This window comes from Montipora capricornis, chromosome 13 (assembly GCF_036669925.1).
Source record: "Montipora capricornis isolate CH-2021 chromosome 13, ASM3666992v2, whole genome shotgun sequence".
NCBI classification, from domain to species: domain Eukaryota; kingdom Metazoa; phylum Cnidaria; class Anthozoa; order Scleractinia; family Acroporidae; genus Montipora; species Montipora capricornis.
This window is the reverse complement of record NC_090895.1, coordinates 28,587,411-28,614,976: the sequence shown is the minus strand read 5'-3', so window position 1 is coordinate 28,614,976 and position 27,566 is coordinate 28,587,411. Positions and strand designations below refer to the sequence as shown.

At 40.5% G+C, this 27,566-nt stretch overlaps 3 protein-coding genes and 2 long non-coding RNA genes across 11 annotated transcripts in view; 2 read left to right on the top strand and 3 right to left on the bottom strand.

Moving 5' to 3' along the window:
* Window positions 1–813, top strand: part of LOC138029967 (uncharacterized) — a 45,572-nt gene extending 44,759 nt beyond the window's left edge. Inside the window, exon 26 of the mRNA XM_068877810.1 lies at window positions 597–813. Within this exon, the coding sequence (XP_068733911.1) occupies window positions 597–646 (50 nt within the window). The 3' untranslated portion in view covers window positions 647–813. The remainder of the gene's footprint in view (window positions 1–596) is intronic.
* On the bottom strand, window positions 736–8,511 carry LOC138029966 (uncharacterized). 2 transcript variants are annotated; one of them, XR_011127989.1, is made up of 3 exons: window positions 8,332–8,467; window positions 7,752–7,829; window positions 5,724–5,860 (listed from the first exon to the last, which is right to left on the bottom strand). XR_011127989.1 is itself a non-coding variant. In XM_068877809.1 (2 exons), exons 1-2 carry the CDS (start codon window positions 8,411–8,413, stop codon window positions 1,653–1,655), a joined length of 4,290 nt encoding a protein of 1,429 aa, XP_068733910.1. In that variant the 5' UTR covers window positions 8,414–8,511; the 3' UTR covers window positions 736–1,652. The 2 variants fall into 2 exon arrangements, 1 of the variants encoding a protein (XP_068733910.1); XM_068877809.1 differs by lacking the exon at window positions 7,752–7,829 and having other exon boundaries at window positions 736–5,860; window positions 8,332–8,511.
* Window positions 8,512–8,779: 268 nt separating this feature from the next.
* LOC138029971 (uncharacterized) lies at window positions 8,780–16,337 on the top strand. The gene is made up of 3 exons (XR_011127990.1): window positions 8,780–9,061; window positions 11,055–11,157; window positions 15,467–16,337. It is a non-coding gene; the product is annotated as an uncharacterized lncRNA (long non-coding RNA).
* Window positions 15,667–23,474, bottom strand: LOC138029972 (uncharacterized). Its single transcript, XR_011127991.1, has 5 exons — window positions 23,316–23,474; window positions 19,823–19,926; window positions 18,706–18,786; window positions 17,584–17,753; window positions 15,667–16,611 (listed from the first exon to the last, which is right to left on the bottom strand). It is a non-coding gene; the product is annotated as an uncharacterized lncRNA (long non-coding RNA).
* Window positions 23,475–24,103: 629 nt separating this feature from the next.
* The window catches only part of LOC138028881 (uncharacterized), a 24,366-nt gene continuing 20,903 nt past the window's right edge, over window positions 24,104–27,566 (bottom strand). For all 6 annotated transcript variants that reach the window (XM_068876503.1, XM_068876505.1, XM_068876506.1 and 3 more), the window contains one exon: window positions 24,104–27,069. In XM_068876503.1, the coding sequence (XP_068732604.1) occupies window positions 26,846–27,069 (224 nt within the window). In that variant the 3' untranslated portion in view covers window positions 24,104–26,845. The remainder of the gene's footprint in view (window positions 27,070–27,566) is intronic.

The following is a 27,566-nucleotide window of genomic DNA, read 5'->3' as shown; positions in this document are numbered from 1 at the left end:
TATCACGACTAAGGACGTATTTCACCAATGACATCAACGACCAGAGTGTTTATCCCATCTACTAACGTTACACAAATCAGTTGACTCTAAAGATGAGTTCCGCTCAGGTTGTCGAAGCGTCAGTCAATGTCATCTCAAACAGTTTTTCCCTGGACTACACTCACCCAGACGATCGTACTCTACTTAATTATATGACTCCTGAGTTCAAACCATTTACAGTGATAATAAAACTTACGAAAGAAGAAAAATTTCGGATTTTTCGGCAACAACAACAGCCTTTATTTGTACCCTACATTAATCTACATGATTAAAAAATATATATATATTCCTTTGAAAAATGGAAAGAGTACAGGCTGCCCAAAATAACCATTAAGGGCTAAAAAGATAGAGCAGCCTTACTTAGGTTATTAACAAATGATTATATTGAAGGGTCAGGTTTCACACACGCGACTTTCGTGACTTTTCGTGACTTTAATTTTTATAATTCGTTCTGAACTTTATTTCTATAATTCTAGCGGGCGGAGAGAGATTTCAAAACGGATTATGGCTAGTCTAGGGCTTTTTGCTGATGTGTTTGATTTTTTTTCCTCTTTTAGCTCGTAAAAAGCCTACTAAGGAGTCCACAGAGTATGCTGCACCCGTGTAGCTGTAGTTTGCAACAGATCACTTTCTACAGTGCTGTCTAAATGATCATTAATTTATGCTGATATCTGTAAAATACTCTGTACAAATATGAAGTAAATATTTTTGTATTATTTAATTGAAATTTTGTACAAATAGAACTAATCAAAACAAAATCATCTCAAAAGCCAATTTCAGAATTACTGATTCAGTGTCTGTCTGTGTTGTTCTTCTACTTTGATTATCCTTAGCAGTTTTCCATGGTAACTTCATCCCGGGCTCCCAGGGAGATACCCTGGGATCCTGAATGTGTTCGTCGTTTCAAATTCGGTTATTGCCTATACTCGGTCTCAGATCTTTCGAAGGCTCAATTCTCGGTTTATGCGGAAGCTTGAGAAGAATGACACAAACTGTGTCCTTTGGTGCATATTATAGCTGGGAGGTCCATGGTGTAACGTGAATTTCAATCTCCTCTCAACATATTATGTAGGAGTTATCGATACAAGCCAAAATATTAATCACTAGAAAATTTCCATCATCGTGCAATATTGTTCTTTTGGCCCAATATAAGCTTTATCTGCCCAATATTTACTGGAAACTTATTGCTCCATGCAGGAGCTCATACTAGGAGCGAACAACTCCCATACTAAGTCTACGTCACGGCATTTTTACAGACCGACTTATTTTTAGACTTCCTTTTCCGCAAAATAACTAAGGCAGTTCCAGTTCGGAGACGCTATGACGTCACGTTAGCCTGCTTGTGATTGGTCATCGGGCTCCCCAGGGAGTCCTATATCACGGGAAATTCAAACTGAAAATAAATGGATCTGTGAAAACGCTGTAGCATGAATATATGGCTGTTGTTCGCGCAGATTGATGGGTTCCTGCTCCATGTTAATCTAACAATGAATTGTCTTGGTCGTGTCGGTCTCGACTATTATCGGGGAACGTCGTTCGTTTAGTTCGGAAATCACTGTTAAGGACTTCAGAAATTGAAGCATATTCATTTCAAGGAAAAGATGTTTCGGTTATTAGTGCACCGGAGAAAGCAATGGATCCTCCTCTTCAGACTGGTTTTGTTTGCGAGTCTTTGATTTTCTAAGAAATCTTCCACCCTCTTGAACGAGAAGTAGACCCAAGCGAAAAAGTTGCGAAGCGAGTGACAGAGACACAAAGGCTACAAACACAAATGGAATGAAGCTAAGTAAAATTCCTTCGGTTAAATTGAAAACCTGGATATATTGCTGCATAATGCCCCGAGGTTCAGTTCCTGTGCTATAATACGAAGCCACCGCAACATTCATTATTGCTATGACGACCAAGGTTGCTAAGGAAACTGTTTCAGCAAGATTGGCGGAAAATTTGCCAAAAGGATTTTGGGATATGTGATGCAATAAGAAAATGAGACACAGAACTGCTAGCAAAACAGAGCGTAACAGAGCATGTGCGACGAACCAGCCAATCAGAATTAAGACAAATCGGCGACCAATGAGAATACTTTCCCAGTAGATTTTGCATGGTGAGTGTTGGTCCAGATTGGGCTTGCAAAATGGGGCGCTAAGCACTTCAAAAACAAATGCCTCCAAACTGTGGCGGGAAAAATTTGATCTACTTTCCTGGAGTTCAGCCGAAGGGACGTCTTGCGATTTTCGCATTACCTTGAGTAAATGAGCAACAAACCCAAGGAGAAGGAAAGGTAGAGGGAAAACACATGCCAGTAGAAATCGCCTGGCTGAAATTTGCTGTTGATAAAGTCGAATAGTTCCAATATACACTGTGAATATAAACGGAAACATGTACAGGACAATCGCTGCTATGGAAACTTTCTGCCACCATTGAAAACAAGTTATCTCCGCGTTGTAGTTCCAGCGTAACTGATCTTGAATTTGTTTACAGTCCAACAGTCTTATTGCAGTTCCAAGCCCTGCTGAGTACCCCAACAACACAGTTTCCAGGATCGCTGCAAGGTAAGGACCGCCCTCGGGTAACACAGGGCTGCGCTTGAGTAGCTTGTTGAGACCACTGTGAAATAGGTAGATAAACAAAATTGACAAAAAGGTAACCATGACAACGACAAGTTGCGACAGCGTCTTGGTTAAGGGAGTGATGCCAGGAAATGGGCAAATATTCCAGTCATTATTTCCATATACTTTGAAATTCAATAGGCCAACAAGTGGTAACACGATGGTTTTTTTTAACAATCCACTCATTCCATAAGATGAAACAGTCAACAGTTCTGCAACTTGATAAAAATAAAAGATGATTTTTAAGAATCCGTTTGATGAAACAGGAGAATGACCAATCTTTTTGTCGTTGTTTTCTAACCTGTCTACTTCCTTCTCATCAAGCTTCCCCTTCTCGTTTGGAAGGAACCACGTCAAATTTCTCATCAATTGTTGAAATAAGGGAGGCTTGCGGGTAAGATACAGGGCAAAAAGCATTGCACAAATGAACGCCACAACGAGATACCAGTGTTGGGTACAGTATTTGACTGGAACACAACTGTTGTGAAAGAGATCTTCGCTGAAGCCTTTCTTGCAACTTCCACAGAGGGTCCCAGTTCGGTTCCCTTGGCAACCGGAATTCAAGTAGGTTTCATTGCGGTACCTGCACGTTTGATTGACATATGAGCAGCAGTAACCTTGGGGACAAAGCGTGAAAGTTACATTGTCACCAACGGGATAACCCCAAAAGTTTGGCCTTGCAGCGAGGGTAGTTTTACAATCTGCACCAGCGGGACAGGCGTGGCATTTTATTTGGTCGCCGATGGCAAATCCCCTACTTGTTCCCCTTCTAATACTGTAAGTTCCTACTGGACATGGCCAATAACTCATGGAAAATGACGTGATCCAATGTTGAAATCTTTTAAAGTCTTCGTAATGGGTGAAATTGTGCAAAGACAGCTTGCTCCCTACGGGGCCTTGAATTTTCACGGAATCTGTCATGCTGACTTGGCTTGCACCTTTGACAAAGATTAAAGTTTTTCCTTCAAGGCTGAAATGGTCAGATAAAAAGGAAGTGTCCCGCATAAGTAAATCGCCAAAGCTGGTCACCGTTAAAAACACATTATATGGTTTCTCTTTTGGTGTGTTAAAGACCATTGACTTTTCCGTTTGCCGGAAAACGGTTTTGTTGATATGTATAACGCTCCAGCGTAGCTGAATTCGCAAATGAGAGCCATCAACTCCGCCAAAGTTGTTCACGAAACTGCAGTTTTGGATTTGGACCTCGGACGCGTCCTTTATTGTCAGCGTGCTTTCTGCCACGCCAGTATTTTCACGAAAAACGGTCTGGCGTAGAATTACTGCGGTTCCCTCTGGGTCAACTTTTATCCATAGCGGCTGAACGCGGCGGGGATTTGCTTGATCATGAGATGACACGAGAATTTGTGCAACGCCCGACAAACAAAAATTTTCCTCAAATCGACTAGATTGAAGTAATAAGGAATTCTTGATGTAGTTTAAAGCGACCTGAAAAATGCTGCTTTTTACCTTGCAGTTGTTCCTTGCAATTGACGTGTTTGTGAAATTCAAATTTGCCCCGTTGCAATTTTTGTTTGACACACGAAACGCAAAGTTTTTGTTGTCGGTGAAAACAGAGTGTTCGACGCGAACATCACAAAATTCCACGTTGGGCAGGGCAACATATATCCCACCAGCTGAATTTCCTTGCAGCTTGCAAAATGACAGCAGTAGGTAGCTATGATTCAAGAAAATATCGTACCTTGGGAAACCGTATCCTTTGTTTGCCATAAACGTGGATTTTTGAATTGTGACTCGTGGTGAAACTTCCCAGGGATTTTTAACGGTGAGCTCAAAAGTCCCCGCATCTCCTGTTCCTTCGTTTCGTAGAAATTTACAGTGTTGAATTAAGGTTGCTTCATGCATAGTCATTATTTTAGCTCGCACAGCGCCAGCATACCTCTGTTTTGCTCTGTTGTTGACAAACGTATTGTTAATTAAGGTAAAACTTCCCATGTAAAACACGTACAAGGCTAAAGCACCACCCCCTCCGGAATCTCGAGTGAAGGGAGTTTCGTAGAAATCACCGCGATCGTTTACTCCGTTGCCAATGAACGTCGAATTGTGAATATTCACTGCGCAACTGGTTTGCCAATGGTAATTCGTGCCAATAGTCACTGCACCCCCGGAGTCTTGTGCGCCATTATTGGAAAAAGTGCAGCGTTCGATATTCAGTCTCAGCGAGAGAACGTCGAGAATCGCGCATGCGCCGCCATTTTGACCTCTGTTTGACGTAAAGTTTGACCTCGATATAAAGACGAGGGCCTTTTGTTTGAATCCGCTGACAAAAATTGCGCCTCCGTCGCCGGGTGCTTCAACATCCACTACATTATTGTTGACGAAGTTCCCGTTGACGAGAAAAAACTTCATCGATTTTCCACTTTCGATGTTAATTGCTCCGCCAAAGTTTTTGGAAAACAGAACAGAATTTAATTCAATGGTTGAATCACCTCTAATATCCAAGACTCTTCCTCCAACTTGGTTGCTTTCGAATTTTCCTTTGTCCATTGCCATTGTCAAATATCCCGTATTGTTTCCCGAACCAAGTGCAAAACACGCTTTGCCGGGACATCTGTTACCCAAAACAGTGATGTTTGTAAAGTTTACAATGATTTTGGGTTGCCAACCTTGTGCTGACAAATTTAACAGTGCGTTATGTTTGTTTTTAATCTGATTGTAAGCAAAAGTGGTGTTTGTAATGTCCAACTGTACTAAATTTCCGTTGATCTTGACGCTGTTGGCGCTGTTGTTTTGGAAGAGACATCCGTCAAGTTCAATTTTGCCTTGTACTCCTTGCGCGAAACTATGCGATAGGACGTCAAACAAATTGTTGAAAAAATTCACTCCTATCGTCTTAAAATTGCAATTAACAAGACGCACCGCAGTGTTTAGGAAAGTGATTCTTTCGAAGGAGACAGTAACGGAAGAGTTGCTATTGACGGCGCAAGAAAATTCCAAGGTATTTTTCTTACAAGCGATAAATGCTCGACTTCTGTATGCTCGAAATGATAGGCTTGCTACTTGAAATGCAGAGGATTCACATGGATATGGGTCACTTTTTGTGCCAAAGCCGTCAATGTTGATCACATCGTCTGCTCGCGCACACGCAGCGGCTTGATGGATAGTCTTACAGGGACGAGATTGCTGTAGACCACAACTGCCTGCATCGATGCCATGAAGTCTTGAAACAAACCACTGGTCAGCAAAGGCTAAAATTCCTTAAACAGGGAAAAAAAGAAGACTGAAGTGTCAGAGAAAAGAGATACTGAAGATGATGCACCAACCGAAAATAAAGTGGGAAGAGAGGGCATTCCTTATACATGCCCTTTTCCATAGGTCATTAATTTATGTCTCAAGTTATTTTTAGAAAGTTTCATTCCGCGCGGATCCGGATAAAGATACCTCGCGTGTTGAGTGGATATTACCTCTGCGTTGTGGCTGGAAGATACTGATCACGTCACGATTTCAGTTGATAATATAAAAGGAATCGCTATGCATTGTGGCATAATATTCATTCCTCCTCTGCATCGCCCCATAATTTTCTCCAAGCCACATTGTCACAGAATTCGCCCACTCACATCATTTCTTCAACCACTCATGGACCAAAGTAGCCTTTTTGCCTCTTGGTGCCATCCTGGGGCCGTTTTGGTCGAAGCCTGGTTAGCGCTATCCGTTGGTTAAGAGGTATCAAAACCTATGGGTTTCCATGGTATTTAATGCTGGTTAGCGCTAACCGTGCTTCGAGCAACCCGGGCCTGGTGGAAAATATTTTCAGAATTAATTCGATAAATTCGTCTATAAATTCTCCAATTAACTCAGATAGTGAAGTCTCCCAGCAACTCCCTGTTCGGGACGGGTAGAATTCGAGATTGTCAGAGGATTCTAACGTCTCCCTTATGTTTACGTCAAGATATTTTCTCTTTTCTTCCAACTCTCCTCATAAATCTCCCATCTGTTCCTCTGTTCCGTTTGTCGGTTGATTCCTTTTGTGCTTTCTTCGTTGGTTTTGCAGCGATGGACGAGTCCGATGTCGTGGGCTTTTGTTTCCCTCAACTGTCCGATTTTTTGATCTCCAACCTTTCATTTGCTGAAGTATCATCGAAGCAGAATCTTTCTGGTGTTTCGCTAGCACTGTCTAGCTAGCTTTCCGTTTGTATTTCCTCTTCTTCGCCAACACTGATTTCATCTTCTTCTCCATAACTTTCGTATTCACTGGAATCACTGCAGCATTGCTTTGAAACAAGCCAGTAAAGCCGATTCTATTTAAATTCTTGCACTCCTTTTCGTTAATAAAACTAACAGCAATTTTGCTTTCCGCTGTTCCCGCATCTTCCGCCATTTTGGTTCGCGTCACTTCGCGAAGGAGGCATGTCTCTGGGCGTGGGCTATCCACGCGGAACTCATTCCCGCCATATGATTGGCTGTTGCATAATCCCCTTGGGATCTATACAGGGAATGGGAGTCGATCTAAAAATAACTTGAGACATATTACCTACGGAAAAGGACATGTATGGGGGATGCCCTCTCTTCCCACTTTATTTTCCCTTGGATGCACTCATTTTCAACAACGTGCTTAGTCGAAGGTCGCCAAGCCAGCCAAGTAAGTATGGGGGAAGCTTGATTTAACGAAGTACCAAGGTATAGGGAAATTAAGTTCATTTTATCGTAGTTTAAGTTTGTACAGGTTTTATTGTGGAGTAAACCTCGCGAGAACACGTTCGTCATACTAAACGTATCCGGCTGCGCGATCTAAAAGCGTGTTTCGCCTCTAAACCAGGGGCGACTAAATGCAAAATGTCACGCGATGTAAATAGCACGAAGTTAGGTTGAAGACGAGTACAAGGGGTTTACCGTGAACTGAATTCCCACCCCCCCTCCCCCCACCCCTGCAACATATTTTACCACCCAACTTGATAGTTGGGGTCTTTTACTTTGCGTGACTTTCTCGTGGCCTCATCCCGAAATGGAAGTTTGCAACGGCACCTCTACCACGGCTCTTGCTTCTTAGTATAGAGATCAAGAGATCAGACAACTGATCAGTAATCAACAAATCCAGTCCATAAGGTCGCGATTTGAAAAAAAAATTAAACAAGAAAGTTCTCTTGATACCTCTTGAAAGTCCTCTTGATACCTAGGTCGTCACACAAACACTTTATTGCCACAAACTTCGCTACAACGATCGATGGCCTTTTGGAAAACGAAGACAAACAGTAAATTGCAAAACACATCATTCAGTCTCTTATTGTCAATGACCTTTGGGTATCCGATTTCCACTTCCTCATGCCGGTTTGGGCGAAATGGAGACATCCAGAAAATACAAAATATGGAACTGTGGCTAGGGGAACATATTATTCCTATTTTACCTGGAGTTATCTGAGGGTCTTTTTTTTCCAAACAGCCTTCAAAACCCCTTACAAGTTAAGGGTAAAGCATGAGCCCATAACGGGTCAAAGTATACCACACTGTAACATAATTATTACTCATGCAGTATGCCAGCTGCAGTAGTACGTTCATTCGTTTTACAGCGAGGAGCGCTCTTCGCAACAGCAATTTACTTCGACTTCCTCCAACGCCAAATACTCCTTCAATTTCAGTTCTGACAAGATAAGTGTTGCAGTACTTTGAAAAAATATCGTCGCTCATAGTTTTACATTGTAATAATTTGTTAGTTCTCTAACTAGACACTCACCATAAGTCCAAATGGCATTTAGTGGAATCCAGAAAATTGGGGCCACCTTCATCATAGATTCTCTGAAGCACGCCAGAAGCATATGTCGTTAACATACAATGTTCCCTGAATCCACTTGGACATTCCCTCCGAAAGCGAAAATGCATCGTTGACGTAACTATTGTTCTGCCCCTAATATCTGGGCAGGGTGTTTCAACATCCGGTCACGAGATTGCATATACGGCTTGTGCTTAACCTGCGATCAGGCCCATTTATTCGCCCATATGTTCTCTTATGTCGTCAACTCCACGTACCACGCGAAACTAAAATAGAGCCTGATCGCAGGTTAGCTTGTGCTCGACATCCGGGGAACAAGAAATTTTAAAATAGAACAATATAAAAACACATTAATTAATATAAAAAATTAACTAGTAATCGGGGATAGTTTAATCGGCTTTCCACGACAACTACCGGTATCTTGTGTTCTTTCTTGATACATCGATTGCAAGTAGATTGCGCAGTGTGTAAGCGTTCATGCAAGGCCCGGTTGCTAAGCAAGATAGCGCATCCATGTCTTCAAAATTAGAAGCAACGTTATAGATTACTCAAGGAGGTTTGCAGCGTGGATATTACATTAGCAACATGCTCATATAACTTAACTTTCGTCATGTTGGCTTTTCCCAGTGGGGCAAGTTCTTGGACATTTGTAATAACATGAAAAATAGGCTAGATTACATGCTTCAAAGAAGAGGTAAGGCAGAACTTTATTCCTCCTGATCAAAACGAAAACTTAAACCTTTCACTCGCAAGAGGGATTGATATATATTTTCTCCTTTTGCAAGATCGCAACATTGCCAAGCAAACAGGTTATGAGAAGAAAGAAATTTATTACCATATTGACAATAAGAGGAATGTAGCGAGGAGAAATTCCATTTAGATCTTGGGAGAGAAAGAGTTGATGACTTTTATCTATCTCTGAAAAGTTACTGTCTTTCTTTATCTTTATGCCCTTTAAAATGATAGATATATAGTACTTCTTTCCTTCTCCTCTTGAAGCTAAACCATCTTTTATTCATGTAAGCAATATCATTCAGACAGCTTAGATCATTAAATAATTAAATTTTTGATCTCAGATGTTCTATTTCTAGCATTCTGATTGGCTCACTTAATCTCGTTTATCACCTCAGATGGAAAATGATTGTGCCAGTCATTTTGTAACACTGACCTGAAAGAGTTTGCAGTTTTTTTTAAAACTGTATAAAATGTAATGAAACAATATTCTGTTTTTGCCTGTTTGATATGAGACAGGTGATAGCCAAATTATTTACCGCTATAGGCCTCATTGGTTATTTACCTTCTAATATCCAATGCACACTCAGTGAATAATATTATTGCTAAATAACATCCGCAGAAACTTTTATCAAACATCTCCTCTCCGCATGTACTCAACTCTTACTTTCCCTCAGAAAATAACAATGTTTTGGTGTTCTGCCACATGTCTGGAGTATTGAGGTCTAAGCACTGATTTCAAATGGCTTGTCTTTCGGTGAAAATGTAGTGTCAGAGTACCTCTGTAAAAAAAAATTTCAATATTTGGGATTAGTATAAATACACAGGTGAACATACAAAATCACGCGCTCTCATTGGCTCGCTGTCTCGGATTATCAGCCGATAATCACCTCGACAGACAAAATGGTTGCCAGTAGTCGTTTTACCACTGTAAGTGAAGATGATTTCGCGTTGAAATGTTTTTTTTTCTCTTTTTTGAAATAATCACTTGTGTATTTATACTAAAACAATTATTTGCCTCAGGCTCAGTGATTATAGGTGAATATTCACCTCGACGATATTCACCGATAATCACTTCACCTTTGGCCAATAATTGTTAATTATCACTAACTTGCTTCCTTAACCCTTTGAAGCCTGAGGAGCTCCCCATCGATGAGTAAAATTGTCTGGTATTAGACACAGTAAAATCTATAAGTGGCCACTGAGAGTTAAAGGGTTTTAATCTAGCGAGTGTCTGCGACAGTGATGTTGTTTAGGGTACCTTTAATTGATGGGGAATAGAAGTTACAGTTAGAAATGCTTCATTTTTATGGAGATTCACATTAAAATGATTGTCAAACACCTACTAAAATGCTATTTTAAACATATCTTTATTTCTTCGTTGCTTCAAAACGCCAAAAATACCGCTTTAAATCATCACTCTAAATCATCACTCCACAGATTCTTATTCCAGAATAGGGTCAATCAAATGCACCCTTAGCTAAAGGTGGGGATTTGAGTCTCTCATTCATCGAAATCTTTTCTTCAAAATTAATAGATATTGTTGCCTATTAAGATTTTCTTGTTTAGTACATTTTGAAAGGGACAGGGGACTACTGAGGAGCTTGTCCCCTCACCCCTCCCCAAAACCTAGGAACCTGGATCCCAGATATTATTACTGGACTACCCCCCTAGGGGGCAGCCCAGTCAAAAATTCGGTTTATCCTTGGGCTTAGAAAATTCACATTTAACGTTCGCTATATTCTACGATCTTATTGGCTTCTATATACTCCCTTGGGATATGTAACTTACATAGTGTGATTTCTTGGAAATCGAGTTGTTTTATCTAAAAATTGCAATGTTCAAGGTTCCAGTTCCCCTTTGAACACTGGCTGGTGATGTCAGTTCTGGTTGTAAGAGTAGCCAACAAGTTTTTAAATTTTACATTAAGTAGATATATTATATCTCACATCCAGCTTTTCCACTGTTCCTGTTGTTCCACCACTCCTTCAGTTCCATAACACGCAGTGTACACCACTGACCAGCAAAGCTGTTTGGCATCGTTGTGACATATTTAGGGTAGGTGTTCGTTTTAGATCAGTGGGTCTTCGTTTTAGATCGATGGGGTCTTCGCTTTAAATCACAGGGTCTTCGTTTTAGATCAGTCTGTCTTCGTTTTAGATCAAGGGATCTTCGTTTTACATTACAGGGTCTTCGTTTTAAGAACACCCTCCTGAAGTAACCAAGGCACTGAAATAGTCAAATTTATCAGAACTGACAGAGCTTGCTAAATTCCCTTCACTTTATCATGGACAGACCTAAGGCACTGAAATACTATTAAAACCATTCATCCTGTACTCATGGACCAAACTCAACCCCTGAGGCACCACTTTAGAGGTGAACGTTTGAGGGAACTTTCCGTTTATTAATAGCGTAAAGGGACTGAAACAATAAAACATGTACTCTTACTGAGAAGGGAGGTGCGGTGGCCTCATGGTTAATGAGCTCGACCCCGGAGCGAGCGGTCCGGGTTCGGGTCCTGGCCAGGGCCGTTGTGTTGTGTTCTTGGGCAAGACGCTTTACTCCCAGGGTGCCTCTCTCCACCCAGGTGTATAAATGGGTACTGGCGAAATGGGTACTGCATCCCACAGGGTAGCAAACTAGGACCACTCTTATTCCTAGTTTACATTAACGATCTGCCAAATTGCCTTAGGTTGACCTCCCCAAGGATGTTTGCTGATGATACTAATATAACCTTTGCTGCCAGCACATTGACTGATCTTGAGAACGGTTTAAATTCAGAGTTAAGAAGTCTTAATATATGGCTCATTTCCAACAAACTGAGCTTGAATGTTGCGAAGACCGAATTCATGGTTATTGGGTCAAACCAACGTTTAAATTCATTCACAGACAATCAGGTAAACGTTGAGATTGATGCTAAATTCATCACTAAAGTTAAAGAAGCTAAATCACTGGTCCTGATAATTGACGAACACCTCTCATGGCCTAATCATATAGGTGATCTCAGCAAGAAGATATCTTCAGCTATAGACGCCCTTAAACGAATAAGACCATATATCTCAAAGCGCACTGCCCTCCAAATCTATCAAGCATTGATCTCATCCCACTTTGTAGCTCCGTTTGGGGCGATTGCAACTTAACGTTAAGTGATAAACTTCAAAAGCTTCAAAATAGGGCTGCCAGGGCGATTACCAGGTCCAATTACGACACAAGCGCCACTTTCCTTTTAAATCTGTTACATTGGGATGATCTAACTACTCGCCGACAAAAGCTTAAAGCTATATTAATGTTTAAAACTATCAATGGACTCACCCCAGCGTACCTCCAGAATTCATTCAGTACCCGCAGTACGCAATACAACTTAAGAAACCAATAGGCTAAACTTGAGTTGCCCTTGCCGCGCAGAAATTATGGCAAGCGTGCTTTTTGTTATAGTGGAGCACTGTTATGGAATAGTTTGCCCATCAGCTTGCGAAAATCAGACTCCCTAGAATACTTTAAAAGGGAAATTAACCAACTATATAGTAGGTGCCGGTCGGGCTCCCACACGGCAATCTTGTAAAACAGTGTACATTGTAGTTGTAATGAAACTTTTTATTGTAATATATACTGAAGATTTTACCGTGTATAAATAAATAAAGTAAGTAAGTAAGTAAGTAAGTAAGTAAGTAAGTAAGTAAGTAAGTAAGTAAGAGATACTCCTAGTCGCTTCATGCTACGGAAACCGGGATAAGCTCCGGCCTGAATGGCCACTTTGCCTTTATCTCACTGAGAATACTTTTGAGAGCATTTGCACTCAGTTTAATTTTTGGACCAACCCAAAGCCGTAAGGGATAAGACACTAAAATGATCAGCGAGAGATTACTTCATAGCGTTCCTGCCTGCTGATGGATCAAGCCAAGAGACAAAGTTCTCCAAGGAGTGCTATTGAGCTGGTGTTTTTTAAAACCAAATAGTACATTTTCCCTTGAGTATTTAAGAGCATTTTCGTACTTTTGCTTCAGCTAAGATTCTTACTCTAGTCGTTTAATGATCGCTTGGCTCAGTTGTTTGAATATCGGACTTGCTTAGGTCCCCGCTTAGGTCGTGGGTTGCAGGCCCGTAGGCAGGTTTTTTTACGCGAGGGTGGGATTCAGTGAGGTAAAAGGTAAAGTCAGCTTACAAGCCAAGTGGCCCATCAGGCCGGAGCTTCTCCCCGGTTTCTGTAGCATGAAGCGACTAGGAGTATTTTTACTCCCCCCTGGATGGGACGCCAGTTCATTGCAGGGTTACCCCCAGCATTAAATTCGCCGGTACCCATTTATACACCTGGGCGGAGGGAGTGTCTTGCCCAAGAACACAACACAATGTCCACGGCCAGGACCCGAACCCGGACCATTCGCTCCGGAGTCGAGCACACTAACCATGAGACCACCGCGCCTCCCTGGAGACGGACCAAACGAGCGACGGAGGCGCGAGCCTCTAGGGGGGTCTGGGGGCATGTTCCCCCGGAAAACTTTGAAAATTAGGCTGTCTGATACTGTATTCCTTGCGTTTTGAAGGCAGTATGATATGAAAACAAGTAGCCAAAAGCGAACTGGAAAACGTGGATATTACTGGATATTACTGGATTTATTTTTGGCGCAGAGTCCACTTCACCTATGTATTTTACAGTTTTAGAGAATACTGTCATTATTTAAAAAGAATAAAAGTAAAAAGAGAGTTTAAAATCTGTATTATTCATTGGGTTTGCTGCAGCAAACCATGATGATCGTCATGATCTTTCAGTATTTGGCCAAGCTCAAGCTTCCTACAGAAAACAGTGAATTAGAACAGAACTATATTATATATTTTTTATCAATTCACTTTTTTTTAATCGTTGGTCAACAAAAATGTGGACCTCCGCAGCCTGTGGGGGAGGGGGGGGAATGCGGCGCATCCCCTTCCATATGGGCCTGAGTTGAAACATTGGTCGAACCAACACTCAGAATCTTAAGGAGGCTCAATCCATTTTCAACACTTGCAAAATATTGTTCTTTAAAAGGATAAAAGGATTGACAGTACAACACTGTGTATCACCAAGCAGATTGACAAATTCGCTCAATAGTGTGATGTAATAGGTTACCGTAGCAACAGGCAATACACATAAAAACACCCTATGATTGTGTCTTAAATGGTTAGGTCTAGAAACGAACTCGTTTTTTATTGCTGGAAACTAGTAAGCTGGCGAAATTAAGCTGCAGGGTTTAAAAGATTTCTCTGGTGCAGATTCAGAGCTACCTTCATAAATGAAAAATTTAAGGTGGCTCTGAATCCGCTCCAGATACTTTTTTAAGAATTTTACCTTAGGGCGCGTTCGATTGACCCTAATCCGGAATAAAAATAGGTGGAGTGATGATTAAAAGGGTATGTTTGGCGCGTTTCGAAGCAGCAAGGATGATAAAAATATGTATAAAATAGTACTTTAGCAGATATTTGACAATTTTAATGCGAATCTCCGTAAAAGCGAAGGATTTCTAACTTAGGGCGCGTTCGATTGACCGTATTCCGGGATAGGAATACAGGGAATATAAGTTAGAGGTCCTCCGTTTTTACGGAGATTCACTTGAAAATTGTCAAACACTTGCGAAAATGCTATTTTAAACATATCTTTATTATCCTTGTTGCTTCAAAAGCGCCAAACATACCGTTTTAAATCATCTCTCCACGTATTCTTATTCCGGAATAGAGTCAATCGAACGCGCCCTTAAATTGCTGATTACGTTGCAGCAATAAAAAATGGGGTTCACCGAGTTCGTTTTTGAGCTCTAAGCTTTTCCATAGAAGATATAAGGTTTTTTAGGTGGCTCTCCTGTTGCTATGGTAATCTATTATGTCACATAAATAAGTGCAACTTTTAGAACATAAATTGGTTTTTCATATGGTACCATATTATTGCAGTTACGTGAAACAGTTGTGTAGCTTCAATCGTTGAAAATAGTACAGTACAGTGTTGCAACTGGTTTAAACCGAGAAGAATGTATTTGCCGCCTTTTTAACTGCATCTACAAACTTGTGGAGTCTCCATTCTTCTCAGACAAGGACTATACTCCGTAAGTCCAGTCTCGCAACACTTGTTCGTGAAAATGGGATGAGGGTAGTGTGTCACACACTATCCGCAATGAGAAGGGCTTGGAGTTCTCATTTTTTGTTGTTTGACCTAAGGTTACAGTAACTTGTAGGGGATCGTAAATCGCAACCTTGTCCCCAGGGGAAGGGAAGAAGAGAGACCCTGGGAACGAGGTTGCCTAAGTCCTATCGTCCATCCCCTCTCACCCACCCCATCTATCACTGAAACTAATGGGTTTTTATTTAATTGTTTGGTTTTCGTTTTCTTCTGTTTAAACAGGATTTCCAAAAGAGCAGAAAGAACTTAGTAAAGGCAACAAGGAAGAGCAGGAAGTTACAAGAGTTTCGTTTAGAGGAATGACGGAATAGCAAATACAGGAATTCAGTGGAGATGTTTTGATTAAAAATAAGTTATATGTAACTCACATTTATCGCTTCAAACAATCTCGGAAGAAGAGAGAAAAACCGCACCAGGCAACATTTTGCCGACTACAGTACTTTATTTCGTGTTTTATTAATCTCCAGTGGACTAACACTTCTCGTTTACCACGGAGGAAAAAAATGTCTTAACTATCGACAGGTTACAAAAGGCTAATTAACGGTAAACATCTTGAAAGCCTGCCGGAATAATACAGGGTACATCTTGTGCTACCAATGTGCAGCTGTTGATATATCTATTGAATGTCTTGCCCGCTCAACTAGTGATGTACTTATTTACATTTTTATCTGAAAAACCATGAAGCATTAATTCATTATAGTTGTTAGTTTCTTATGGTATTAGGTGTCATATATTAGTACGACTTTTTTCAGTGATCGCACTAGAATATCTTGACACATGAATAAAGCTTTCTTGTCCTTGTTCTTGTTCATCCGGTGAAAGGAAAAAGAGATAGATTGTTGTAAGATCAAAGACTAAATGAAGGTCAGTCACAAGGTACGTCTATGGGGATTTTTTGGCAAAACGTTGCGGAATCTCGTAGAGCTCGCTTAATTTTGAACCTGCCATACAGATTTCTGAGAGCTTTGTCACGACGAGCCCCTTGGACGTTCCTCGGTGAAGATTGCGTGGCTATCTATTTTTTTCGTGTAATAAAATGAAATGGTCAAATCTTCAGTTGAAAATAATAAAGAAAGAAAATTGCAACTTGAAACGTTGTCCTCGCTATTTATTCCAATGCTGCCGAAATGCTGAACATTGATGTCTAATATTTTATGCTAGCCCACATCACCAATAGTTATGGGAGAAAACAGTACTCTACCAAGCAATTGCTAATAATATAACGGTAAAGTTTATTCAAAGACTTGTTACTGAATATTTACAGTTCTTCGAAGTCTGGCCTTAAGGCCGGTAATAGACTTGTTCTTCAATATGGTATCAAATGATTGGAACAAAATAATTCCAGAAACTTCGATTCCTGACGGACCCTAAAGAAATAAATACAGTTGATTTCCGTAAGACAAGACCTCGTCTTCAACATTTTTTCCCATAAAAACCGGTGATAAAGAATATATTAAAACGTTTATACCCGAATTTTACCCAAACCTCTCAGAGTTGTCTGGTTAGCACAGTTGGTAGTGCATCAGACTACAGTGCGAGAGGTCGCAGGTTCGAATCCGAGCTCGGGCATCAAAGAGTCTTAAGACGGATAGGGATGTGAGAGAGGTATATGAAAGAGAGACATGTGCGGGAACGATAGCTAGATGGGTAAATAGGTGTGTAGATACATAGACAGACAGACAGACAACGAAAAAGGTAAGTGATCAAACTGGCAAATAAACGTGATATAGTAGTGATAGAAAAATGGTTGGAAAGAAAAATGATAATGGCAGGTATGATAACCAGAGAGTTGCTAAAGGAAAGAGAGAGTAAGAGGCGAGGATAGGACAGGATACTGGAAGGATAAGAAGAAGACATTAAAAAAAAATTCCTTTTTTTTTTTTTTTTTAATCAGGTCACGTGACCAAAACTGACCAATCAGAACGCTAGAAATTTCCGTCTTCAGTTGATAAATGATCAGCGGGTTCAGAAAGAAATTCTAGTGCTCTGATTGGTTTATATTGGTCACATGACCCAAATACGGCAATCTGATTGGTTAACTTTTCAGGTCTCCCAAAACCATTGTGTGGTCGTCTTTTAGCTAAATTTTTGTTTTCTTTTTTGTTAATCAGGTCACGTGACCAAAATTGACCAATCAGAGCGATAGAATTTGTCATAATCTGATCAGCCTATGGAGCCAGGAATTCTAGTAGTTTGATTTGGCACCATTGGTCACGTGACTTAGATACGGCAATCTGATTGGTTCATTTTGACCACGTGATCTAAATCCAGCAATTTAATTGGTTAAATTTTTCTACCAAACAAATTGCAGAGAAATTGGTCGAATTCTGCATGCTTACCTGGCGTTGGTTTGGTCGATTACGGTCACGGCCGCGTCATTCACGAGTTTATTTCTAATACCTTCGTTTAAAACCATTCACCACTTTGTACGTCTGCATTTCCTGAACTGAATGCGGCGTGTTTCGCTAGCAGAGCCTTAACAAACCATGCTTTCCTGCGGCCGCAGCATCTTTAAACAAACAATAACAAAGATGTTAGTTAAATTTGCAGTGTCGCTTGAATACATTATGCAAATAAACAACGACGAAGACGCCGGGAAAATAATAAACGGAGCAGTGTTTCACAAACCATCCCATTGTTACATTCCATTGTATTATCCTTGTTTTTGAAAGCCATTCCATTGTTCCGCTCTATTGTATTCATGATCATCGTCTTAATAAGCCTTCCATTATTACGTTCCATTGTATTGTCTTTGTTTTCAAAGGCCATTCCATTGTTTCGTTCTATTGTATTCTTTGTTTTTTGCAACCCACGCAATAAATTGGACCTTCCTTTATGCACTTTGTTTATTTGTTACATGTTATAAAATCTGAAACCATTGCATTTATCTAAGCAACGATTAAGAAATCGTTTACTAAAACATGATAGCAAGTAAGCCGGACTGATTAAAGTTGAAGATATTTTTCCTACTCGTTAGTATTCAACCGAAATTTATCTCGCTTCCTTTGTTATGAAAATAACTTGAATATTGATAAATTTGAAATTTCTTTGAATCTTTTATTCATGTAATCACGCACGTGTTTTGTAGAGCAATTAATTATCTTCCTGATTGAACAAACGTAAACAAAAGCATCATTTACCAAATTCAGAGTAATATCAGAAAGGAAATAACAATGGACGCTGGCCTTGTTACGATGATACAAACGGCTAACTACACAATTCTTTGATTGCACATGATTTCACGGGGTCCATGTTGATGAAAAGGTCAATAGCGAAAAAACCTTTTGGGAATTTCACTCTATTATAATGCAAAACATGAGCTACATTTTTCTATTGTTTTGGCATCAACATGGCTGTCTTATCACGTGAGCGCAATGAACAATGGATAACCATGGTCTATGGAGCATTCTCTAGACTTACAAATGGATTACAAGATCAGTTAATAAAGTTTTATTTCTTACCTTAATTTAACAGTGATACAAGTTGCCAAAAATAATTCCACAAGAACGTACGGGTACAGTGATGCTCCAGCTGCAAGGCTCCTGAAAATCAAAACCACAATAGGGAAGATATCGTTGATTTCACCTATTGTCATCATGTGCCGACAAGAGCCTCACTGGCTGTCGAAAAAAAGGGCCTTTTGTTTCTGTGGTTGGCACATTTGAATAACAAAAGCAATTTTTGTAAACAGATATCCTCCCTCAACGTTTGGTTACAAACGATTGAACCAGTTTATAACATATGACTCACAAAAAATGTGTAATACCCTGACGTTTTGTAATCTGTTTGTACAAACGTCATTCGGCAAAGCTAAGTATTCCGTTCGTTTTAGGAAAATATAATTTCTATAGCATAACAACGATGAACCAATTTTCAAAACGTTTTTTGGTCTAAAGATTATCAGCAATTTCAGTAAAATCGTTATAATCGGTGGACAGTAATGAAATTTGTTTTGTCAAAAGTATATGTTTCATTTAAGGGCCATATTAGGGCAATCATATCAATTAAAAAAAATAATAATACTGTTATTCAAATATTTTCAATGATAGAAGTCAACCATGACATGTGTAAAAATGGACTGTTCAAGGCTAAACCGAAGGCTGTATAGGTGCAACAGCTCAAACAGGTCTGAAAATAGGCCTGAAATAGGGTATCAAATTTTTGGTCAGGTCTGAAATAGTGCAGGAAAAATCGCAGGTTTTGGTGTGAGATAGCGTAAGGGTTTCAGGCAGAGGGCCGCACAACCCCACCTATTTTTTTCTGGGAGTACCCCCTCCCTTCCTTGGGGCTGATCCACTCTAACTCATGACTTGGAACGCTCTTATTCGTCTTCTTCTGAGGCAAAACTTCAACAAAACCAAAAAATATATCTCAAGAAAAAGAATTACACTAAATTTAGAAAACTATGAACGGTCACCCATCCAATTACAAGACGCTGCCAATTTCCCTTAACTTCATTCAAGCACGCATTTTTACTTCAACACTGAAATTAAGCCCTCTTCACTTGGGCTACCACTTGGATGGGTAACCACAAAAAAGCGCTTTCTTTTCCTGTACTCTTTTTCTTCGATTTCATACCTGTTCTTTGCACAGTAGCGTTGGTATCATCAAAAAGTTTGTTTAGCTTCTCAATCGAAATTCTTTCTTATTCCTCTCTTGAGAGTCTCGTTCTGAAATAAGAACTGAAACCGGCAAACCAGAAATGAACATAAGGAAATAAAGTAAAAAAAAAATTTCGATCGTTACCCATCTGAGCACTGACCCTTACCAACAGAGCTTAACCACAGGAACAAGTGGCAAATATTGGACTGAATTTAGTCTCGTGTGTGCATTTTTCTTTTACAACTGAAGTTAAGCCTTGTTGGCCAGGGTTATCACTTCGATGGGAGACCGTTTTGATGACTTTTATTTTTCTTGTCTTCGTGTTTTTTTAAATTTATTTTATTTCTGTTGTTGGAAACCCCACAAACGCTGATCAGCGTGATTCTTGTTTTATAAGTTTTGTTGTGTTGTAAAACTCGAAACAAATGCTTGGGAGTGAATTTTTTACGGGAAAATATTCAACCATTAAAGGTTCGTTCAGGAAAAAAACGCCCCAAGTCAAAAATGCAGCATTAATTCCCGCAATATTGACATGAAACTGTTCAAAACAGCCTTGGAAATTTATTTTCCTGGATAACATTGTTTAATTCGAAGTGGCTATACTTCCCTTTCATTTAACTCTATCTCTCTCTCCGGGAGTTTCTCTATGCGAAGTTATGCTACAAAAACGACAGATTGAGCAAAAAACTCCACCTTCAGGCACTCTACCGTAGCGTCTCACAACCCAACAAACACATTACAGACAAAAGACACCCTACACCCCAACAGGAATTATTGCCTTTTAACCCAACCCCTCCACAGGCTACAGGTATTACCACCTGTTAACACTCCTCCCCCACAGGCATTACCGCCTTTTCACCCTACCCCCCAACCGGCTACAGGCATTACCGCCTTGTAACCCTACCCCTCCACAGGCTACAGGTATTACCACCTTACCACCTGTTAACATTCCCCCCCCCGCAGGCATTACCGCCTTTTCACCCTACCCCCCAACAGGCTACAGGCATTACCGCCTTGTAACCCGTCTTAACCTATGTTTGGCTCGGTTATTATATAGCATCAAAGATTACTGCCGCGTACTTGTGGGATGAAAACCACCAGTACCAGTAAGCGCTACCTTAGCTTAACGCGTGCGCAGTACGGTTTGGCGTTCACTTTGCTCACAAAAATTCTGTTCATCAGCGTGATTCTTGTTTTATAAGTTTTGTTGTGTTGTAAAAGTCGAATTCATCCAAACTGATCAAAAAAGAAAATAAGAAAAAGAAAAAAAGTATTTCCAGTGGTCACCCTTCAAAATAGTAACCCCGACCAATAGGGTTTGACTTCATAACTACAAACAAGAGGCAGTAATTTCGACTAAACTTTGCTTATCAGCGATGTTAAGCGTATTTGGTTAGGCTTTCGTCTTGGATGGAAGACCGCTTACCGTATTTGCTCGATTAAACGCCGCGGCGTTTATTAAAGTTTGAGCGTGTCCGATGCGGCGTTTATTCAAGGGAGGCGTTTATTCGAAGGCAGCGTTCATTTCAAAACGATATTTCTTCAATCATTGACAACAATCAAGGTAGATCATTTGTAAATACTATTTAAGACAGAAACCGACGCGTTAAAAGTTCTAATGTCTCACCTTTTTTCTGAGGTAGAATCGTAGTTGTCTGGCTCGTGATCAACGTTCGGAGACTTAAGGTGGCTGAACACAGTTTTGATACCTGTTTCATTTAGCTTTTTCTCTAAAACCCTTGATCCTTTAGTCGCCAAAAATGGTAGCAAGCAAGTTAACAACTCGAACTTTGGTTTTTTATATTTAAGCTGACGTATGCCGTTGACATGGCAACATGAATAAATATGAACAGGCCTGTAAAATCGGTTTTGTTTATTTGCAGAAAATCTGGTCGTCAGATTTTCTTTACAATTTGCATGCAATAACCTTGTAACGACGCTCACAAGTTAACACTATTTTAATAATAATTTGACAGAGAGATCTTTAATTATCCCTTGTTGAAGGTTCACTGGAATATCTAGAATTTCCTCTGTTAATTCTTCAATACTCCAGTTACTTATTTCCTAAAGTATTTTCGTGCCAAATGTTCGTTAAATTTTAACGAGTGGGTCTCGAGAAATAGGCGTATTTCCGAGAAAGCTATTTTTCATTCAATCGCAATTTTTTTTTAACATACTACGCATGCGCTGCATTTAACTGGGTTCTTTCGATAACAAAGAAAAATCTTTCCATCATTACCTTTTCTAACATAAAAACCATCAAAACACTTTGTTCAATCATGAGGAAAAAAAATTGTACAGATAGCGGAAGCATTGAGCAAATAAAATGATTGCTGAATTGAAGCCATGTTTACTTTTTTGCAATCCTTGCGCGCGCTTTTTTTCTCACAATCCACGAATAAACGCCACATTCCTCTGATTGGGTGCGGCGTTTATTCGAGGGCGGCGTTTCATTGAGTAAATACGGTATCTTCACTTATTTTTTAAGAGTAGCGTTGGTTCCCCCCAAACAGCTGATCGGGCAGCAATTCTTGTTTTAGAACGCTCTTACAAATCTTGTTGTGAAACGAAAATTAAACCAAACACAAAGAACAGAAGGAAAAAAACAGTAAATAAAACGGGGCGTTTTCGAAGATTAACCATCCATGAAGTAACCCGACCAACAGGGGCTTTGAAAGTTAAACAACGATGACCACAAACAATGAGTTGCCGGTCTGTGGCCTGCCTGTGGCGTCCAAGGTGATGCCACAGGACATCCACGGCTAATCGTGTTATGAGCACTGTTGTCAAAAAGGTATCGAAGTCTGTCAGCATTTTCCTTTATTGGCTTTTTAAGTTTTTTTATATATCGACGCGAGAAAAACATTTTCAAAAGTATTACGCTGGCACATCTTGTCCTTATCAGTGATTTCACAGAATCTAATTTTTGTAGGCCAAGTTCGTTTGCACAGAAATAAGCTTAGAAACTGAGTTGATATGGTAAATTGACCACGATAAAGAAATTCGAATGCGTGAGGCCTTCGTCAAAGCGAATAAGTCTCGAACGCATGCCTTTATAGAAGTTCAAAGGTCGACCCTTTTGATTGTTTGCACAAGAACTAACCAAATTTAAGCACCACAGCCTTTCTAATCTACCCCTGATGGTAGTAGGCATCAGATTTCCCTCGATACAATTGGCCTTTTTCGATATATTAAAATTCAGCTTGAAAGAGAAGTTTAGAGTACAAAGACAAAGGAAAATGGATGATATGCAGATATTTTTCACAACCATTCCAACATGTTTCTATTGCCTCACTATCAAGCTGAATATTTGATGTTTCGAGAATGGCTTATTGATGACTGTTCCGTATCTTTAACCTTTAGTGGTTTCCAAATGAATGGACGTTTGAGGAATGTTAATGTTAACGCATGCTCCACTTTCGAAGTAGACAGCTAGCGACTGCAGGCGCAAGTACATAAAATGGCTCACCTGTGACATGAACTGTTCAATTTCCGCCGGGTTTCCTTCATACTTTCATCGATTAGGATGTCACTTATTTGTTTCTTCAAGAATGAAACATGATCTTCCCTATCGAACTGAGAAAATAAACGAGCAGAATTCCCTGATTTGCCATGATAAAATGTATTGAAGCGGTTTTCGGCAACTTATACTCTGTGTTAACCTCATCAAAGTGAGATACTAGTATCCAAGTTCCCACCCGACTCCAATTATACCGGCAGGTTGATTTGTTTGGGAGAAAGTAAATCTCATCTTAGTACCAAGACCAGAATGTTTATTATTTCGCTTTTCTACTTAACTGGGAATAAAAAATATCGCAAAATTTGCATGAAAAGGGAAGTTACTGCAAACACTCTAGTCTCTGTAGTATAGTATGACCGTTGGAAGGTACTCTTGTAAGAGAAAGATCTTTGGAAAAGAAATTTTCAATGGAATGCCCTTATAGAAGATTAAAGTTACGCTGCATTGCGACTGTTTAAAAAGGTGTTGTGACACGTGCAAAGCGCGCATTTATGGGTGGAGTGAGGGGAAGTTGATGTGAGGATATGATCTTATGTAGACGCAGAGTCTTCTTGGAACCGGGCAAGGTTCAGATTAGCACAGTTAGAGTGGAAAGTCGAGAAGACTCTGAGGCTTGGATTGAAATGTAATTTACTTATATTCGCCTGCATTGGCCTCAATTTCATGCTTTATCCAGTCCCATCGAAGTAAGTGAATTTTGCATTTTTACGACCTTTGAGATAATAGTTAGCCTGTGCAACTGGTGCTCATTTTTTATTAAAATGTCAACAAATACAGCAAAGATAAATAGTTTTCAGCTCACTTTTTGTAACCTGCACTACTCTTTTAATTATAACTAAACTAAAAAAGAGAAGAAAAAAAAAGATAAGACAGAAAAATTGGTTAAAAGACAAACTATTGCATGATAGGTTTAACATTTGAATCCTTCATAGGGACGATCTCGTTGAAGTCACCAACTGCATTCTAAACGCCAACTAGAGCGTCATCACAGTTTCAGTGGTTGGCATCAAGAAAAGATTAGGGGAGCGAATACATCCACCATACATGGGCTTCTTCTAATGATTTTTTTTCCTATCTAAATTTAGTCCGTGGTCAGGATGCGCGGCTGATTTTAGGAAGACACCTGATTAGTTATCATTGGCTGCGCGAGAATAGGCACGAAACCAAAATAACTTTCACAGCATTGCTCGAAGCTTAAAATAAATTGAAAAAACTATGATGGACCTTGTCGCCCGGGGGCCATGCTGGTCAAAGTTAGAGCCTCTGGTTGATGTGTTTGGAAACGAGTTTAGGGGATGCAAAACAATAGTTTTCAGTCCCTCGGGGCTCAAAATGGCTGCCATGTGAAAAAGGCCCATTGGGCTTAGTGATGTGTTCTCTCCTCTCATCCTCTCTTGTTGGCATATATTTAATTATAAAAAACTGAATTATGGATATCAGATTTCCAGCATTTTCATTGACTTGCCGGACATAGGCTACCAGTTCATATATCTAATATACCTAATATGGTCAAGGAACGTGTCAGCAATAAAGCGAGCTGAAAACATATTTGCAGCTATGAGAAAAAGTGGCCGACAAGAGCCGCTTAGGACCGACCGCAACTGACCTTGGTAGAAATCGACGCGCTTTAGCCAACAATACTAAAATAAAATCAACATGGAAGAATTGTTGATCCTGGAGTTTTTAATAAAACAAATTTATTATTCTACTCGGGCTAGCCTGTGTACACCCCCGATTTTTTCCACGGGAGGAGGAAGATGTACACAGGCTAACTCGGGCTTGCTGGATAGAAAATGATTATAACCATCCACCTCGTCGAGCGCTTCCACCAGCGCTGCCTGCGCACCATCCTTAACATCCACTGGAGCGACTTCATCACCAACGTTGAAGTCCTTGAGCAGGCTGAGGTTTCCAGCATCGAAGCCATGATCTTGAAGTACCAGCTCCGATGGGCTGGTCATGTCTCCAAAATGGAAGACCATCGCCTCCCAAAGATCGTCATGTTCGGCGAACTGCCCTCTGGCCATCGTGAGAGAGGGGCTCCTAAAAAGCGAGTCAAGGACAGCCTGAAGAAGTCGCTCACTGCCTGCAACATCGACCACAGGCAGTGGTCTAACCTTGCTGCTGACCGTGTGGCCTGGCACCACACAATCCACCAAGCTGCTGCCCAGTTCGAAGTGGACAGGAAAAATTCACTCGAAGATAAGAGACAGAGGAGGAAGGCCCGCGCCGCCTCCACCACCACACCAAACATTTCTTTTCCCTGCAGTCACTGCTCACGGCCCTGTCTCTCCCGAATTGGTCTGGTCAGCCACGAGCGCGCCTGCAGTCGACGTCAACGTGCTAACTTCTCAAATCTTCGTTCGCGAAGCCAAGCCATGATGATAACCATCTCAGCGCTACGCACCTCGTTGGTTATCTATCACTTCATATCCAGCGCGCCCTCGTAGAATAATTGTTAAATAACAAGAAATTTCATTTACGAAAATCTCCCCTTATCCCGCGTGGTTTTCATTCACATGATCGACAGCCACGAAAAGAAGGGAGAACTGTCACATAATTATAGAGGTCAAATTCAATTGGATGAGGCACAAACATGTCCACCGTTTTCGTCTAGGGACACTAAAACGGCGGCCGCGAAGTCTAGTGAAAACCGACATTATGCCGGTATCTTTTGCTCGTGAACAAAATGTTAAAGGTTGGTTTCTTAAAAAAAGCCTAGCCTAGGGCAAAGCTTTTTCTTAGAAATCCGTTACATACTTGTAAACCAGAAGTGGGGGGAAACAACGAAATGCTCCGCAGTTCTGTGCTTTTTCATATGATCGTCACCACAACACAGAATCAAGGATTGGAATACGGACGCAACGTGCCTGCCCAGTTGGTATAATAACATCAGGGCTGTCATGTTGGCCCCGGGGATTGAACTCAGTCTTTGAGAAAATACTTTCTTGTGTCACGCGAACCCAAACGGCAGCCGGTCACGTGTGTAAAATTAAAGAGGCCAGCAGGATCTTCGCGAAAGGTTCGCACCCGTTAAAAAGCCTCTGACAGAAGGTGGACACCTGGTGAAATTGCACGACAAAATATTTCTAATTTTTACGCGACTTGCGCAGCGTTGAAACGAATTAGGTAAAAAACTGACAGAAAACAGCGCCAAAAAAGAAACAGCTTTAACTTCACGTAGGAAACCACCAAAAGACACCGATGATAAAAAAGGAGAAAAAATTAGAAACGCCAGGCCGAAATACAACGACTCACAAACAATGTATTCGATTCGACACCCGATGCAAGATCCGAATGGTCCGTTTGAATTCAGCTATTTTAAAAGGTGGAAACCTTCGGGAAATGTTTGGTCGCCATCTTGAGAAGGAATTGAAATGTTTTACGCTTTCAAACGCGACTACTACTCTGTTGCCAACGAAATCCTGTAAAAACAATAAACAATAAATAGCATCAAATATAGAAGGCCATCGTCGAATTTAAGCTTGTTCAACCGGCGGCAGTCGTATCTGGACGGTTCTATTAACATTGGTTGCTATGACAGCAGGAGCCACTCGAGTGGCAATCACTACCCCTCTGTTGGAAGGCCTTGATTTGCAGCAACGGCAGAATAACAGCAACATAATAGCTAGGAATATTATTGGTCCAAGGATCACTGCTGCTTTAAGAACACCACTCAAATCAAACCACCAACCAAAGATTCCTAAAGAAGAGAAATTTCGGTCCGATCACCGAAAGAAAATTGTTACCACTTCATAAGAATTTTGGCTTAAAATGTGAAATACACCTGTCTCGCAAACATACACAGAACATAAAGTCGAGGCTAAGCTATTCTGGCGTCTCTTAGTGTTTGGAAAACGTCGCCAGTTGTATCATAGTTAATAGAGGGGAATGGTTATGAAACCCGAAAACTTTCTTTGTTGTAGGTTTTTGTTCTCTTTTTCGGCCTTGACCGTGCACAAAACACAATGGTTGTTTACTCCGTACTGAGGAACTAACCAATAGAAACGTCTTGGTTACGCAATTCATGCATATTGTATGAGCGCAAAACAAAAGATTGTGCTCGGTCGTGGACTTTCCAACCTAAATCTTGGCATCTTTGTTTGCTCCTTTGATGTTTGCCGAGTTTCCAAACCAGCCCCCTCTATTAACTATGGTTGTATAGAAGAATCAGAGAGTGGAAAAAAGTATCAACGTTTG